At 39.3% G+C, this 19,416-nt stretch overlaps 1 protein-coding gene across 1 annotated transcript in view; it reads left to right on the forward strand.

Moving 5' to 3' along the window:
* Nucleotides 1–5,007: 5,007 nt before the first annotated feature.
* LOC137187672 (CD81 antigen-like) overlaps nucleotides 5,008–19,416 on the forward strand; it is a 31,626-nt gene continuing 17,217 nt past the window's right edge. Inside the window, exons 1-2 of the mRNA XM_067596754.1 lie at nucleotides 5,008–5,122; nucleotides 14,923–15,037. Of these exons, the coding sequence (XP_067452855.1) occupies nucleotides 5,057–5,122; nucleotides 14,923–15,037 (181 nt within the window). The 5' untranslated portion in view covers nucleotides 5,008–5,056. The remainder of the gene's footprint in view (nucleotides 5,123–14,922; nucleotides 15,038–19,416) is intronic.

Here is a 19,416-nt window from a genome sequence, read left to right on the forward strand (position 1 = left end):
CAAGGCCATTGCCAGGATTTTAGAAATACTACGGGCATGAGTCCAAATTCCCTCAGCCCAGCCCTGCCCCCACAAAGAAAAGTTTGACTAACCATGAAAAACTGTGTTTTACTTTTTTTCCACATTTCTTTATTTAACTGTTTTGTTTTTCAATGTCTTCCCCACATTGTCAGGAATACAATTATGGTGAAAAAATATTAAATCTTCTGAAACTTGGTTTCAAATCTTAAGTATTTGTCTATAACTTTAAATAATAATGACTTAATAACCTACAGTCAATGTTAAGGTTCAGAAACACATCCTTTATTATTATTTATTAAGGGTTGAGTCAAAAACTAGATAGAGAGAGGGAGGTGCAGCATGTCTGAGTGACACTCAGGGCCAACAGATACAAGGAGTGAATGATGAGAAACATACCCTGGCTTAAGACCATTAAGGACACTGCTAAATCAACCAGTGAGGCTCCCTTACATATGTGATTGGAATAACCATTCAACACTTTAGGATCCCCCTGGAGAGGAAAACTGGTATGTAACTGGTATGGTGTATGACATCACATGTGACAGCTAGGGGGAACACTACATCGGTGAAACAGCAGGGATCCTGGAAACAGACATCAGCTGCCTGTGAACAGCTGATGGTCACAGCATTGATTGGGAAGGGGTAAAAATCATTGATCGGCAGTCAGTGGACAGCCAGAGAAAGATCAGGGGGGCATTCATATCTGACGCTTGACACCAGATGTAAATGCAATCTGTACAGTGTGGCCAAACTCTTAAGAAAACCTAACCCAGCAAGTTGAAAGGTCACTCTGCCTCCTCCTGCCAGCTTAAGCAAGCCCAATAAATGCTACAAGTAGTAGAAATAGCTAGCTATTAGCTATTAGCTATTAGCTTTATTCCCTTGAATAAAATGAATGACACCCATCCATGACATTGTGTCACTTGACCTAAGACGCACCAAGTTTTTTGTCCACCTAACTATCTGCATATTGAGATCTGATCACAATGAATCGAGATCTGAGAATGAAAACAACGAAAACACTAATACCAAGTATAAATGCAACGGCCCGTGGATCAGATGCCATTATCCAGATAATGTATCCAGATACAGATCACATGTAAACACCAGGTGGAAATAAAGCCTAGGTGACCAGACTTCTATATTAAGGTCACATGACAATTGAACCAGTTCCATTTGCTGCTTAGGCTTGTGTTATGGTTGTAAAAAAGCTAGAAAGAGGTAAAAGCTCTTTTTGTAAGACTTCTGAGACTAAGACTTTTAATTCATAGCCAATAATCTAATAAAGTCCCAACCTCTATGTATCAGCACAGAGTCGATTATAGCATATCTGTTCGATTATAGCATGTCTGTAGACTTTCGACTGTCAATAAAATGAAAATAAAAAAACATGAAAATAACGATAATAACAATTTTCTCAAGCAGCTGGGTACAGTGTTTTTTAACAAGGGTTGACCACATACATTTTACCTTGATCACTCACCAGTTGATACTTTAATGTCTTTAACTGCGATGATACTGGCAGGTCATGTTGAATCTGTCCAAAGAAACTTAAATCAAAAATTTAATTTCTCAACTGTTCCAACAAACTTAATGTAAATGTACAGTATGTCTAATCAGATTTTACTTGTAGGTTACAGAAATTCCTTCAAGGTCATTAATTAAAATGATTGAAATGTAAACTGAAATAAGGGCAGTGGTGGCCCAAAGTTAGAGAAGTGATCTTGTGACCAGAAGGTCCTCGGCTTGCAAAGTAAATCAGGATTGGGGGCTTCCCTCTCATCATCACTGCCTTGCCCTTCCAGTTGCCCCAGTGTAACTATGTGATCAGAGCGTTATAAGGGTGACTTCCTCACAGTGGAACTTCCCCAGATAAATAAAAAACATGGAACTTTGACCAAATGAGTAGCTCTGAAACTATTCTGAGAGTAGAATCAAAGCCTGAAATAGTATAGAAAGTAAAAATGAATGTGAAAAGTAAAAGTGAAAGTGAAGTGAAGTTCTGTTCCCAGCCAATGAGGGTCTCTGTTAATAGCAAATTACTGTCTGGGGCCAACTTTCTGCCCTGATTGATCCCACAGATTTAAGACCTGCTTGACCTTGCACCTTAAATCATTTGAAAAAGGAGAAAATAAATTTCTCTGAAAATATACTTTCAGGCCAAATCTTAAAAAAGAAAGACATGAGCCAGCTGACTGAAGCCAGTTTATTGACATAACTAATCCCACTTATCAATTAAATCTCTAAAACCAATATATAAATCATATCATTCCTGTAGCCTCCCTCATACTCGCTGTAATTCAATGGTCATTTAACTGTTCATTATCATGTTAATCTGGCAAAATGAAAAGAAAACAGACAGAAACAGAAAGCTGAGGCTAGTCTAAGCAGCTCTGTCAAGATTTCACACTTAGCTAGAGATACTTCTGAAACATGAGCATTTGTCCTTCAAAATCAAATCCCATAATGTGGCATTGTGGGAAAATAAAAATTAAAAGATATCCCTACATTATATGTCACCGTCCATAATACAAGACAAATAAGGCATGAAACTCTAGCTAATGTGGTTGTTTTTAAAGAAATCCACAAATATCCACCATAAATTATAGGCCAATGTTGAAACCAATCCTTAGAGACCAGATTTATTTATAGGAATCTGTAGGTGTTTATTGTAAAATATAAGAAAAAAAACAACAACCCATATATAGTACATTGATATTTTCTGGCTAAGTTTGTAGGAAACACTGAACAGGTTGCACTCCATTGCCAGACAGGTGGGTCAGATTTATGACTCAGCCTCTCAAAATGTTAATGTAGCTCATAATTATTACTTTGTATGTAAAAACGATCATATAGTATATCATAAGTAATACATTGCTATAATTGTAAGAATTTAAAAGGCTTACCACACCAAGTACAAATTGTTTGTGCGCATTTTATTTCATCTGTCATCCTGTTGGAGTGAAAAACTCATTATTACTCACCTTACACATGAGTGTGACTCATGTTTTAAAATTCCTTGTGAACATTCGCTCTACTCAATACTGCCTTCAAGCAGTAATTAGTGATATAGTAATATAATAATTAGTTATATATAGTAACTAATTACTATGTTACTATGTCACTAATTAGAATTTCACAAGTTAATACTGGAGCTTGAAAATAATTTCAGGATGTACTTTGTGATTTTGGGGAGCAAGTTTGATACATTACTGAAAACACACAACAGAAAGACAGTTATTAATCCATTTTAATGAAGTATTAACACAACAACAACAACAATTTAATTGAATGTATTGTATGTATAATGCATATTATAATTTTAGTTTCATGTAAAATATAATATATAATATATAATAAAAAGTATGTTAATCTTGATATAAATAATATTCAAATAGGCAGATAAATGACACAAAATATTACCATCAAAATTTGTTGAAATACTGTCTTATTATTTGACTTACCCTATTAAAATTACAATTTTAAAATCATATTGTTTATTTTTATCATTACATTTTTTTCTATAAAGCTTAACGGATATATTAATGTATATAAAAATGAGCGAAATGAAAGGTTTTGCATCGCTCTGTACTTCCCTTTTTAGTGTCTTCCAGCTCCTTGTTTTGGTTTTACAACCTCAACTTTACTCATCTGGTTCAGTCTCACTGCATCTCATCAAACCTTTTTCAAACAGCAGCAGCTGTTCAGAGCAAATAAAATTCATAAGTCTACCGCAAACAAACTGCCCAGAACCAAATGACAGACAAAGTTAGTGACTCACTGCTGAATGTAGTGGAACATTTAGCAGCTAAACCAGATATTTTACACAATTTGTGGAGACCAAACCAGAGCTAAAAGGAGAGTGAATATACTTACATTTTTCAGATGGACAGAATCACAACTCCAAATGAATGATGTGTCTGCTGTATATGTAAAAGGCAGCTGTTTGCTAACATGTTCACTACAACAACATTACAAGATGATACTGTGTCATTGTTGAGTTTCCAGCTTATTCTGCTGCCAAGTTATTGCTTTTATTTGTTGCTTCAGTTCAATTATTTTGGCTGGAACGGCTCCATGCAACTCCACCTCACACTGAGAGATTTGCTGAGCTAAAATGTTTTGAGAAAAACAATTTACAGAGAGACAGAACAGCAGCTGAACTGAAGCACAGATACCTAATCAGGGCAAAAATGTTGAAGCACGTTGTTAAAGGACAGATTCACAATTTATCAAGTGTGTCTTAAAACAACAGTCAGGTGTCCATATGAACTGTGAAAGAGGTTTTCCTCGCTGTAATCATTCCTCCTGTTCATACTGGCCATCAAAAGATCCCCTTCAAATGTGCTTTCAATATAAGTGATGGAGGCCAAAATCCACAGTGTGTCCACACAGTCATTTTGTGCAAAAATGCATTTAAAAGTTGATGTGGAGCTTATATGAGGCTTCAGCAGTCTGAGTTAGTCATATCAAGTGGATATCTGCCACATTTACAGTCTTTTTAGCATCAAATGTGGTGGAAGTATAGTAACAAAAAGAGGGACTTTGGCACTAAAAAGACTAACATTGAAATATAGCTACTTGATTTGACTTATTTCGACGTCTGAAGCTTCATATTAGCTTCAGATAAACGTTTAAATACATTTTTGCTCAAATGGAGGACTGTGGATTCCCCAACACTTACATTATAAGTGCATTATGAAGGGATCTTCTAACGGTCAATATGAACAGGAGGAATGATAACAGCTAGAAAAACATGTTTCAATGTTCATTTGTGCTCCTGACTGTAAAAACAGACTTGAAAAACAGTGAACTCGTCCTTCAAATATGGGTTTTATTCTGAAGGCTGAGACGGGAAGTGTTGTGTTGTCGGGCTGGATTATAACGGGGGATGCTCTGTTTTGCAGTGAGGGCGGGAGGGAGGAGCTGGGTGTTGCCTCTGTCTCCGAACTGAAATCCAGATCCTCAGTTGAGCTCCAGCTAGTCGCACGCTCCCGTTAACTCTGCGCCACATCTCTCTGTCTGACGGACCGCCATGGGGGTCGAAGGCTGCACCAAATGCATCAAGTACATGCTCTTCTTCTTCAACTTCATCTTCTGGGTAAGCAGCCTCGCTTTTCACCTCATTGTGAGTGTGTTTATGTGTGTGTGTGTGTGTGTGTGGCGCAGCGCCGCCTCCTCTCTGTCTTTAACGGATCTGGTTTGTTTCGGCTGCTGGTCTATCATGAATGAAACCAACAACATGTACGTCACATCTCACATTTAGCGCCTTTATACCTCTACAATACCCGTGTGACAGTTTTCTACCTCCAGGGTGGATTGCGGTGAAATTAGGATAATCAAATGAATTGATACAAAATGACATGTGTGGTTAATTTACGTAACTACAACACACACCCACGGGCTGGTTCATCAGCCTATATGTAGTTTATACGAGACAAAACACAACATGGCTCAGTAGTCACCTCAGATCTTAAAGTGAGAGGAAGAATTCAATGAAACGGAGAAAAAGGGGTCTGTAACCACATGTAGACCACATGTAGACCATATGAAGACCGCATGAAGATCATCTCAACCAATAGTTGTGATTTGCTGTAATATAAAGCTGAAAGTTCAATACTTTACAATCAAATTTGAGTTTACTTTCAGCAGCTGAAGAAGCATGTCGACACATTTCTGCTCAGCTTGTGATGCTCCACCGTTAGATGTTGGGCGGCAGGAGACTGGCTTTGTTTGGATTACATCCTCCACCCAACGTGTGTGTGTGTGTGTGTGTGTGTGTGTGTGTGTGTGTGTGTGTGTGTGTGTGTGTGGTGGTTTCCATTTGGTGAGTCAAGGCCTTGTGTTGGGTGATGGATCATGGAAACATTTCTGGGTGTTTAGTTTTTTTACTCCTTGTGTAAGAGCCGCTGCGAAGTTTGCACTCAAACTGCTCCTTCACTGATTTTCATTTACTTTCGTACGTTTTTTCCTTAGGTTTTTTTTTTGTTTTATTCAGCAGTTATACCCTATGAGAGTCAAAAAGTAATTGGAGAAGTCCCTGCTAATCACACCTTGTAGATTCACCACTTTTATTCAGTATGATTACTGGAGGACTTAACTCACAAAATGACAAATCAAAACTGATGAGTAGAAATGAGAAATCTGTCTTAACAGTGAGTTTCACTCAGTGAGAGAGTGCTCTGCTCAGAGATGTTTTGTTTCTGCTTCTCTTAAGTATCCACCAGTAGAAAGCATCTCAGAGCTGTCGGGGCTGTGGCCGGTTACTGACGTCACTCCTGAGGCTACTGCAATAACGGAATAATTAATAGATAGAGATCATAGAGGCCAACTGTATTGACTTTGTTTGGCCATGATCATCATTTGTATTCATTTTAAATGGCCATCTTCCATACGAGCTTTTGAATGAAAGCAAAAGTGTTGATTGCAGATAAACAGTATCACTCTGATACAGACCTGCTTTCTGCTCCTGATTCTTTGCAGATAGAGTCTTGAGACATTGGAAGATGTTATAATACGTAGCTTTATCAGCAAATAAGCGATCCAGTGCTGAGAGTTTGTAGGTGTTAGCTTTCAATATTTGTTCCATGTAATTTGAACTCATTGTATTGTGGTTCGTTATTGAGACATTTGCATTGGTGTTTCTTTCCAAAACCAAAAGATATACAGCTGTAACAAATAATTATGAAAAATTATTGCTGATTCATTGTCTGTCAATCGACTACTTGAATAATTGGTTCAACTTTGATTTTTTTTCTCTTGTTTCATCATGTCCAGTAATTATTATTGACTTATTATTAAATGTCTCTTTTTTAATTATTTTTTTATGTTCCCACTTTTGCTTTTCTTTTCTGATTTAAGAAAATACTTTTAAACCACATTGTTTTGTATTAATTTGTATGAGACGTGCCACATAAAAATGTAATTACTACAATAAATCAATAGAAAATGGGTTTTAGATGGTGTTCAAAACAATGCTCAGTATTGTAGGTTATAATATTAATCATTTGAACAATTTTGAAAGATTGTCATGGTCAGCCTAGTTAATGGTCATTTTAAACCTTTTGCAGGAACTATAAGGTACAGATTTTTTTAGTTTTGATATTGATGTTGGTAAACTCACAGCTGGCCCAACAGGAAATGCTGTTACCCCTGATGACCATTTGCCCCTGATTGCCGTTATCAATGATGAATGACAACTAAAGTGATAGTGTTGAAAAGAGAGCAATAGGCTCTTTATTCCAGTTGCTGCAGTTTTCCTCAGTCTGACTGTTCAGGGACCGGAGAGTTAATAATAAAACTGTGGTACCAGCTTTATCTAACATAGATAACAGGCAGTAAATCTCACTGTGGAACGAACAGGGGCCTTTTTCTTTCTGAACTTCAAAGAGTTACATTAACTTACTTCCAGAAGGCGACTCAATAAGCAAGTGCGTCTATTCAATTACTCGTTCAAACTTTAATATCATCTTAATAAAACTGCCATTCTCATAAGTGCCACCAAGACACAAAGTAGCAGAAGTGAAATTAACTATTGATCCCTAATAAAGACAAAAAACCACTTTGTCTTCACTACCAGCCATGATGGGTATCTCTGGGATCCAACTGTATCTTTTTTTAGTTCATGCAAAGAAAGTAGGTATTCACATGAAATCAGTGTTTCTTCTTCAGGCTAAATAGAAATCAAACTCAGTTATATCACCAAATAGCATGCAGCCAAATAAACAAAGGATTTATCTCTACATTGAAATGTAATTATACCACATTTATGGGTTTCCTTTGTAATAAAATACCTTTGTCTGCAATTGTAACCAGTTTGGGAAGCAGAGACCAATTAATCTGCCATAAGGCAATGTTTTGTTCCTAGAATCCCCAAATCTCTCACTACTTAAAACACAATGAACATATGGATCTACTCTTTTTGCTGGTTAGAATTGATTACCTTTAGGGTTACGAGCTTCCAACAGAATGGATTTAGTGTAGCACTGATCAGTTTTACAGGAATCTGTAAGTGGTTGGTTGGTCCTCCACTTTTGTTCAGACTGAACTTTCTCAAAACTATTGGATGGATTGCCACAACATTTAGTACACATGTCCATGGTGCCCACAGGAATCATGATGACTTTGATAGTCCATTGACCTTTCCTCTGTTTCCCTTGTTTGCCCAGTACTTACTAGGTTTATGACCAGATAACAGCAACACTAATGACATTGCGTCAGCATTGGCTGTACTTTGTGCGAATTAGGAAATGTTAGCATGCTAATAGGCTAAACTAAGATGTTTCCATTTAGTTTATTTTGGACATACTTCCCTAGTTTCTGTCATCATGGTGTTGTACTTCATCCAGATATTACAAATCATCTCTGGTAGTCCTCCATATTCACATAACTGTAGTTACACATAACTCTTGATTTATTGCATTAAGAACTTTGGGATACAAAATGATGGACGTAGTGACAACAGTTTTGCCAGAAAAATAAATTCAAATCTATCCTTTTGATCATTTTTATGTGTTTTTGCAGTTCTGTTTCCAGTTCCATTTGTAAAAAGTTACATCAGAGAATTGAGGATACAGGTTATTTTTATTGGGACGAACATCACATTTTTTTTTGAAGATTTTCTTCTTGTTAGCCAGCTGTGTTGAGACACCAAGGAGATTTGTAAATATGGAATATATCTTATTGTGTTTTAAAGACATATCTTAATTTGGATTCCATTGTAGGAAATTCTTTTGGCCACATGTAGTGTACACATTTTTGACAGCTCTGGTGTAAGGCGTTAAAACATTTTTGAACGCAATCAATTGTAATGATGGAAAAACAACGATAGGGAAACAGGATGCAGCAGGATGTATGACGCTGAGATCAAGTATGAAACAGTTCCTGATATGCAGTGTTGGTAACACTCCTGAAAAGTGACTATAATATGATGCATTACAAGTACTTAAAGTGCATTACAGCATCTCTGTGGCTCCTCCTCTCTTTTTAACACATAGCCCACTTTAGCCCTTTTAGTTTTATTGGCTGCTCTAAAGAGCTTTGTGAATGGATCTGTCAGGGCTGACAAGTTCAGTCCATTTGAAGAGACGCTTTGACTGCGATGTGCGGTCGTTCAGCAGCCGGCTGTGGAGGCCGGCTCTTTAAAAAAAAATGAGACCTCCTGTTTCCATAAATCACACCGGACACTGAGAGGGTTAAGAGGTTACAGAGGGAGTGGGGGGTGGGAGGCAAGCCTCTCTGTGGTGGTTTAGGAGTCTTATGGGAACTGCAGACCACACCCCATCCCCCACACCCGTCCTCCAGCATGCCTAGCATTTTACAACCCCCTGCACTCTGGGCAACGGGCAGAAATAGACCCTAGAGGGAGGGCTGGCGGGGACACTTTGGCTGTGCTTATCTTACACTTGATGATGTTTGAGACAATTTCAGAGTTTCACCCTCATCTATAAGTCGCGCTTCCATCTTAAGAGGCATTAAGTGTGAGAACTGAGTCGGAGCTGTTGATCTGTGTTTTTTCCTGTCTTACAACACATTAGAACTGGCTTGATATTATAATGAATCTTAGGTTTTGCTCAGAAGGAGCAAGATAAGCCCACACTGTCAGCCGCCTCTCTTTGGTGACAGCAGGCGGCAGTAAACATGATGATGCTGACCCGTGTGTTTACACAGTTTTCTTTGTGTGGAATGTGTGACACCGAATGCAGTGGCTGAATGAGCAACAGATGGTTTGCTTGTGTCTTCGACATACAAGGCCAAAAATGTTATCAGTCACTGAAAATGGGGCCTATCTGCCGTTATACTAATGTTAACCTATGAGCTACCAATCTAGCTTCCAGTATAACTCTGTGATTGTAGTATGTCCTCCTGTCTCTAAGTCTTGATCTAATAAAAAGAGGACATTTTATTCTAATAAAATACATGCATATGTAAGATTTGAACAGTCTGACATTTGATTTGAGTGTAAAAATTCCAACAACAGAATGAAAAAAGTAGCGTACATACAATAAATCTTGTGATGAGTAGGACGTGTCCCAAGGAAAATGCTGTTCATATTGTGGTCATTTTAACATCCCAGTATTTCCTAGTTCCCAATGAAAAAAGTATTTCAGTTGGAGCTGAAACAATCTCGAAAAACAATCTTGAAAACCTGATTTCAAATCTTAAGTATTTCTCTATAACTACATATTGAACACTTAACAATCAACAGTGATTGTCCCTGACTGGGGCACATGAGTACCTGACATCACGTTTTTCGCGTCTGAGTCCTTTTTCCCTTCAAACAACAAACAACAGCAAGGGCACAGATGGATATCTGTCTTGTGAAAGAACCCAAACTGCTCTAACTTTGGCAAGAAACTGTGGTCATGTTGAAACCCATTGTTCATAGCAAGACGCTGATGGAGAAAATATGTTTCAACAGCCTTCAATAGAGCGATAAGGTCTACAACACAGAGTCAAGTCAGTTAAGTTGTACTTGATTCAACAGTTGGCATTTTATCACTCAGGGCGTCCTCATGAAAGTATTGGTGTCCAATACTTATAATAGCCTACATCCAGTGAGCAGAACATTTTGTGTTGGAAAAACAGAATTTGGACAGTGGATATACCCAGCCAACGACAACAATAAAGTCAAGCTTGTTGACGTATGTTGAAAGGCTACTGAGCCACCAAACTTTATCTACTAAAAAGAATGATATAGGTGTAATAAGTGCAGCAGAAGTAACAGGGAGGTTAGGGAGATGTCAAGGAGCACAGTTTGTACACACCAACACATTCCTGTGGAGGTCTAATTAAGAAAAACAAGTGAAAACGCCTGTGTGGACATGTAATTTAAAACAAGATGAACTCATTTACGTAGAAATGTGACATCCCAATGCTAGTGGCATGGCTTTGGTTGTGGCAATGTTGGTCAGTCGGTCTGAAGGTCTGCCACTTTGGTCCATATTGAAATATGTCAACAAATATTCAATGGTCCCCAGAAGATGAATCCTACTGACCTTGGTGATCCCCTCACTTTTCCTTTAGCGCCACCATGAGGTTGACATTTGAGGTTTTGAGTGAAATATCTCAACAAATATTGGATGGATTGCCCTGAAATTTGGTACAGATGTTCATCTCACCCTCAAGATGAACTGTAATAACATTGATTTCTGACTTTTCAGCTAGCGATGTCATCTGGTCAAGATTTCAATTTGTCCAATACTTTGTCCAATACCTGCAAATATGTTGACTTCCCCATCAGCCTCAGCTGTACTGTATTTTGTGCTAAGTAAGCAAATATGCGCATGCTAACATGCCAGACTAAGATGGTGAGCATGGTAATCGTTATTCCTGCTTTGACATCAGCATGTTAGTGTTGTCATTTTGAGCATGTTCGCAATATGACATCAGCACTTGGCTCAAAGCACCACTGTGCTGCTGTAGAGCTTCACAGAGCTGCTAGCGCGGCTGTAGACTCTTATGGCCGATTCACATAGAAGGTGTTTTCAGAAGCGTTTTTGATGTTCGTCACTCGTTTCATGGAACAGATTCACTTCCATTTTATTAAATACATTAATCCATACTGACTCCGAGACACGTGCGATTTTTTTTTTTTATGCTCTGAGTCTATTTCTGTTGCATTTAGTGAAGTGTAATCTGCACAGACAGTTGTTTAAATCACACAAATATCCCACTGTATATGTGTTTCAATGTTTATGTGTTTCAAACTGTATCTATATTGATTGATCAAGGCTCTCAGTCTGGCTGTGAGCTACCAGTTTCAATGTAGGCAGATTCTCCTCACTCGCTACGGTGGGAAATAAAATCAATGAATCAATAAATACAAACACTGTTGATTTCTTCCTGTGTAGCCGACATGAAAACTATTTTGGTTCAGTAAATTTCTGCTGTCAGTCAGTCTGGTGGGGGCATTCCGTCGGGCTGCTGTCCTCTCAGCTTCCCAGGAACTTCTGCTTCTGCAGACAGACTTCTGCTTCTGTGGGCAGAGACGATGAATGTAGGTGCGGTCGTTGTCAGTGTGGATTGAACAAATAGAACGCACTTACGCTCTTGCTTATTATGTGGATTCCCACTTAATCTTGTTAATACTCCTCTCTCACAGCAGACATTTCAACATAAACATAACTAACAGTATTAATGATGAGTCTGTTCCATTTAAATGTCCCTGTACGCCATTCCAGCGAACCAGCATGCTGTTACTGAAACAACTAGAAGGACTGCAGCCAGTTTAAATGTATTACTTAGACCTGAGGTTTTTCTACTATTATATGTCAAAGTGTCTGCTGTGAAATAGGTTTATTACAAAAAAAACCTTGCTATTAGTCTATACTACTTTATTATATGGCTGCAACTAACAATTATTTTCATTATCAGTAATATAAATATGTAAAATGCCAGTGATATTCAGTTTACTGTCATAGAAAAAACAAAAAAATACTTAAATGAAGAAATCTATTACCAAAATGGTTGCAGATTATTTTTCTGTCAATCCACTTATTGTCTAATTGTTTTAGCTCTACTTAACTACTCAATCAATAGTTGAGCCTTTTTGTCTGCTCTGGGTGAGATGTGAGTCCAGTTCTAACTTCTCCTGTTGAATTTCATCTGAGTTTAAGTGATTCTCCTCTAAAATTGTTCTGAGACAGTTCAAGATCTGTAGTCTCTCCAGAAGCTGCCTGCACCTCTGACTCTAACATCCCAGATCCCATAATTATGGCTCAAAAGCCATCTCATGGATTTGTGATGAAATACTTTCTTTCTCATAGCTGTACTGGTGGTTGTGTTTGGGAGTCACATCCCTTTGCAATGCTGCCCTTGAAACTGTGGCTAACCTGGGACCGGGACTGTCTTTGTGCTCCAGCAGTAGCTGGGCTGCTCCAGCCTCGATCACATCCAGTGTTTGAACCTCACCTGCCAAAGGGATTGGTAGATGAAAAAATCCACTAGATCCACAAAACTAGGAGTGCTCGAGACAGTCTGTGGTCGGCACTCCTTCGCCTCAGACCATCTCCTACAGTTTCGTGGCACTGTTTAGAAGTGTGTAAAAAAACACATTATACACGTGTCTACACTGTATAGGGACAAACCTGAGTTTTCCTCCAAGCCATCATGCCAGATATTTTACTGCATGACTATTTCGGTACAAATATTTACCCACCAATGTGGCGGATAGCCTTCTGAGATTTACTCGCCAAACAGAAAATCTACCCGCATTTGGCGCTTGGGGGGTGTTAATTTCAGACCCTGGTCACATCCCAGCCAGAGTTTAAAATTGATGAATTTCAACAGAGTTCTCCTTCTATTCATCATCTAAACACTGTAAACTAAAGCCTCTCAGGAATCTGTATAAACATGTTTTATTTAACCCTCTTGCATTTCAGTGACTCATCTCAGTGGTAATTCACGTGGTAAGGCGGTAGAGGTTAACTTAAAGTTAGTAATTCTGTGTGTGTGTGTGTGTGTGTGTATGTGGTTGTGTGGTTGTGTTGAATTTCTGCACTCTTGGCAGTAATGGTGTTGATCTGGTTGCTAGGCAGCAGCTGTCCTCAGCTGTGGAATGGAGATCACTAAGAGAGGAGGAGGATGGGAGGGAGTAAGAGCGCTGTGCCTGTTTTGGTAAAAATCTATTCACAGAAGCTAGTTTAGTTTAAATATTCTGTTTTTGTCACAGGAAAGAAGAAGGACATTTTTTCAAATATATTAAAAGATGCAGACGTTTAGATCCAAACTCATGTTGAGGGGAAGGGTGTTGGTTCTGTCCGTCAGTGGTTTATTTTACTGCTGCCGTATGTGTGCTGGTGCTTGTTCCTGTGTGCCTGCTGAGGTATATGCTAACTCCGGTTATATTTAGGATTTCTTTGTCCTGGGCAAAACAAAAAGGCTTGGGGAAGGCTTATGTCAATATAAACCAACCTGGAGAACAATATATTTATGTAGCAAAGTTACACATCGCAGTGTGTGCAGGGTTTCCCCCAGGAAATTGGGCAGTGGAGGAAGTAAGAAAAAAAACAAAGGGTTTCACAGACGTGTCTTGCTTGTGTCGTCAAATGTACACTCAAAATATCCCTTCTGCACCACACCTGACTGACTTAAATAAACTTAAAGTGTGTAACATTTCAGAGAATGCATTTATTCACTTTGTTTCTGAGAGTTAGATGAGAAGATTGATGCCACTCTCATGTCTGTCTTCTAGATATCAAGTCAGCAGCTGGCTAACTTAGTTTAGACTGGAAATGGGAGAACAACTAGTCTGGTTCTGTCCAAATGTAACAAACTTTGCCTACCGGCACCTGTAAAGCTCACTAATTATTTAACTTATTTGTTGTATCTGTACAAAGTGTAAAAAAACAAATTTTTGGACAGGTATGAGCTGCACAATTTCTTGATTTCCAGTAACTTCCGTGAGTCTCTGCTGTTTGCATGGCAACTATTCCTGGCCAAGAAATAGTTGTAGGAGCACATAACCCACCATCAAACTACAGTTTGTCAGTTTTAGACTTCATATGGATGAAACAAATGAGATACAGCATGTTCATTAGTTTTAAGTTAGCTGGCTGCTGGCAGTAGCTTCATATTCAGCATACAAACATGAGAAGGCTATCTGTCTTCTCAGCGAACTTTTGCCAAGAAAACAAACTTACTTCAGCTAAGGGAAGACTGTTTTGCAATAAATGGCAGCAGGCCTTATCTGTAGTGTCAGTAAAACATGCAAATATAAAACACAAGCAGCTCATAGTGTCCTGCAGGCATGTGTGATGGACTGTTTAGGTCACTGAGTGTGCCCAATAAATATCAAAGTGAACAAAAAGTATTGCTTTTAAAAATGTAACCAGCACAATGCAATGTACCGAATGAAATGAGATGCACTGAAGGAACTGCGTGTCATGTTGTGTGTTGCAGCTTGCAGGAGGTGTAATCTTGGGCGTGGCCCTATGGCTGAGACATGATCCCCAGACCAGCAATCTTCTGGTACTTGAATTTGATGGAGCCCAGGCCCCCAGCACCTTCTACATCAGTACGTATCTTATCTACACCATCTTTACTGTCTGTCTCTGTGCTGTCTATGTTGTGGAAAATCTGTTGCTGAAACTTTCGTTAAGAGAGCCTTGTGGCAACAAAAAGCATCTGTTGCCACACTCTATCCTCCGTCACATGGAAAATGATGGTGTTACTGGCATTTGCGCTCATCTTCATTATTTCCACACAACACAGCACTTTGTACACTAAACCACAGCATAAAAAACAGTACAGTGCTCGTATCAGGTAGGATCTGACATTTGGTCTGAATTTCAAAACAAATTTTGATATATGATACATCCTGGCAGGTAATTTTGGTCAAAGACAAATAAACTGAGTTCAGATGAGTTGAACTTTTACTATATCCCTCAGTGAAGGGACCTCATCAATGAGTCCAAGTTTAAAGCAAGTTCATGCAAGATACTAGAAGGAAATATGTGCCTCTAACTTGAAACCAGTATCGGCATATTATTTCCTTTGTTATTGAATACAGTTTCACAGTGTCATTTCTTTAATGTGCTGCAATAACTAAGAGTGAAACAATAACATTAACTATTAATGGATAGAATAGTGGATCCTCTTTGGTCTATAAGGCCCCTGTTGAATAAGACGAATGGGATATTCATTTTTAATAAGTTAAAGGTATACTATGCAGGATTTTCCTTTAAAAAAAACAATGTATAGACTCATACAAAAATTATCCTTCTCAATCATCACTTATGACCCACTAGAAGTGTGTGGTGGTGTATGTATCTACAGAGACGCTGCCCTCTGCCTCTATTTTGCTGTGTTCAGGACACTTCTGGGTGTCAACCTTTTGGCAGTGGGTGTGTAGCCCCCAGCCAATACCAGCGGACAGGGTGTGAGGTCAGGACTCATAGCATAGCAACCAGGTTACATCGCTCTCTACGTGTCTCTCCTCTGCTCCGCTCTGCTCTCTGTCTCTGTGTCATGGATGTATGAACAGCTGCAGGTCTGTGTGTCTGGGCGACTCGTGGGCGGGGCTGAGCTACCCACACGCAGCCACAGTGGACAAGATGCAGCTCCGCATTCACACAAAATCCAGTAATGCTGCACCTTCCCGCAAGGTTGTGCAGAGATGTGTGGAGGCATGAGTGTGTTTTAGAATATAACCGCCATGAAACAATCAGGAAATAAGGTTTTATTTATCTGATCCACGGCTTTGTTCTCACAGCGCCGCTCCCTCTCTTCATTTACTCTCTAGCTCGCTCGACCGCCGCTGCTCACGCTCTCTCTCACGCTCTCTCTCATGCTCTCTCTCATGCTCAGTCATTGAGCCGGGGAGGAGGGGCCAACTTTGAATGCTGTGTGTTTACAAACACCAACCGACAAATCCTGCATAGTATACCTTTAAGATAAGAGGTGACTTTTATTAGAGCTAATACATCATGGATGGTATTCTATATGTGCCTAAAGAGTTTGATGAGTCATGAGAAAACTAAATTACTTTTGGGACCCATCATGTGGGTATTAAATTAGATACAGTACAAACAAGCACATTATAAACTAGTTGAGGGTAAGATTAGTGAATTTGAAAGGTGTGTTGTGCTGATGTGCTCTCCTAGCCACAATGAACATACATTTACATTTCTTCTTTCCGGTGGGTTACACACTCATCATCTCAGGGTGGTTTCAGAAACATGAAATGTGACCTTTTGCCATGTTTATGCCGTTTTGCATAATCGCAACATCCTGGCAGATTGTCATGTGCCTTTGACATGATTAACAGAGTGCTGCAGAGATGGCTGTCCATCTGCCAGCAGGCTCTGAAGCCTCCCTGAGTGGCCAGTAGGTTGTTGGTCACCACCTCCCTGACCAGCTGCCTTATTGCCCGCTTACTGAGTTAGACTGGATTACCAGCTGCACAAACAGAAGAGGTCTTGAATTTTTAAAATGCTCTTAAATGTTTTCCTTAGAGCCATGTGTGGTGGAAAGTGGGCGGCCATGATGATCAGGCACTGACGAACACTCTAGTTTATAGTAACGTTTGTTTTCCTCATTTATTTTAGGATTGGTTGTTCTGATCCCCAAAGCTGAATAAATATTGATTCTTCCAAACTGAACTGCAGGGCTGCAACTAATGGTTATTTGATTATCCATTAATTTATTTTTATTATCATAATCATTATCATCATCATTATCATTATTATTATTATTCTTGATTAACTGATTGTCTACAAAACTTGAGAAAATAGTGAAAAGGTGTTTCAAAATTTCCCAGAGTCCAAGGTGAAAGGTCTTCAAATTGACTTTAATTAATCAATTATCAAAACTGTTGCAGATTCATATTTTGCTAAACAACTAATCAATTAATCAGCTAATTGTTTCAGCTCTACAGAGCATTGTCTAATCAATCACAGCCTCGTTGAATGGACTCACACATACAATACAGTACAGGACGTTCAGGGAGGGAAGTGGGCGAGCTGACCGTCAGTAACCTGGACATGAGAATAGTAAACTGGTGTGAAATGTGTTCATGTTGAAGTGGGGCGGCCCCGCCTCGCCCAGATCACCAGCAACTTGTGACCAGGACTAACAGAGGACACACAGCTTATCATCTGACTCTGTTCAAAGCTTGCGCTCCCACATGACGTTAGCTGCTCCGTCACCTCTCTCTGCAACTCTGTAAACCAACATCGACGCCCACATTACGACAGTTGGTCTTCCTGTCTGCGTCAACAACCTGAGTCATCAGCCTTCCGAGGAAGAGGAGGGGGAAGAGAAATTAAAGGGAAGGGATGATAGCAAGATGCTTTTTATAGTTTCAAAATGAATGTGTGAAAGATTCCTTTAAAACACAGTTACAGGAAGAATGGAGTGGGTGTTTTGGACCTTTGTTTTTGCCGACCACCATGGCAGCATAGCTGTGGTTGTTCAGTGAAAAAAGCCTCACGACTCAGAGAGGAACTACTAAGGGAGTTTCTCTCAAACAGGCTCAATGATTGCATCCTACCCATTACATAAAGCCTCCGTCTCATACCCGAGGAGAGGAGAAAAGGCCTGGTCCGTATAGGAAAAAAATTCCTCACTGGCCCTCCCTTTTCCCTCCTCCTCCTTCTCAGCGACCCCACCCCCTCCTCCTCCCTCCTCTGTGAAAGTTTTCCTCTCCCTCACTTTTCTCAGTTTCTTTCCACTGTCGCTCCCCCTCACTTCCCCATCTGGATGTGGTTAGTGTTTGAGTCGTGCTGTCTCTTTTCTCCTTATTTTTCCCCTAGTCCTTCCTGTACCTCTGTCTGCCCTTTTTTTCCCTCCCCTCGCGTCTCCATCCCCCACTGCCAGCAACTTTTCAATATGGAGCCCTACATCTGCTTGTCTCCTTTCTCTTTACCCCTACACACTCACAATCACCCAGTGGTTGCCTGCTTAAACATAGATTAGTTGATGTACAACTGAATAGTGTGCTCATGTTTTACTTAAAACTAAATGAAAGAGTTCGAGGGGTGAAATGTTCTACGCTCCTCAAACTTGAGTTCATAGTTCCTGTTAAGTTCAGTTTCATTCATTTTCTGAATAACAAAGATGTTAAAAGATCACTTCCTTCCAGGTTATGAAATCATGAGACATTTTGTGGCACAGTTGACAACTATCATGGCAGGGGAGGCTGGGACTGAAGTAGATAATGATCAGACCTATGACTGTCACACAATCATGTGATATTAGTCAAACTGACACAAAGTTGGTTTTGGAAAGTGTTTTCCAGTACAGTTAAGAGCTTGTTTGTGATTACGCTAAGAATGGTTTATTACAACTTGAGTTTTATTTTTGTCGCTCCAACCATTAGTTCGATCAGTTATAGGTTTTAAACAAACCGATTAGTCAAATTTATTTGGAAGAGAAAACAAAGACACGGTAAAACCATTTAAATGTGTGTTGTAAACATCCGTTGCAGTTTGCTATCATTTTTTAGTGGAAATTCAAACTACCATTCAAATAAAAGAAAAAAATTAACTACTCAATTCATAATAATGTGTTGAAAGTGTTCTTAAAATGAAACTGTTCATCTACCATTGCGAGCGCTGTTAGCCCATCAGCACGCTAAGCTATCATTGTACCCTTTGTAGTGAGCTGTGCTGAATGGATACTGATGAAACCAAACCATCTGAGAAGTTATGTCTGTAGACATTGTAGATTTGACACCATTGATGGAAATGGTGGATAACGGTGAGGCTATTTGTAAAATGCACCTGCCTTACATAACGTTAGCTTGTCACTGAAGTCAGCCAGCACTACGTACAGAACCTTCATTTTAACTTTTTGATTAGCCTACATGGGTTGCATTCAAATTAAATAAAAAATGTTTTGTTTTTTTAAATTGACTTTGCCATTTACAGACAGACCTCTTGGCCCACTGTACTA

This window comes from Thunnus thynnus, chromosome 1 (genome assembly GCF_963924715.1).
Source record: "Thunnus thynnus chromosome 1, fThuThy2.1, whole genome shotgun sequence".
NCBI lineage: Eukaryota > Metazoa > Chordata > Actinopteri > Scombriformes > Scombridae > Thunnus > Thunnus thynnus.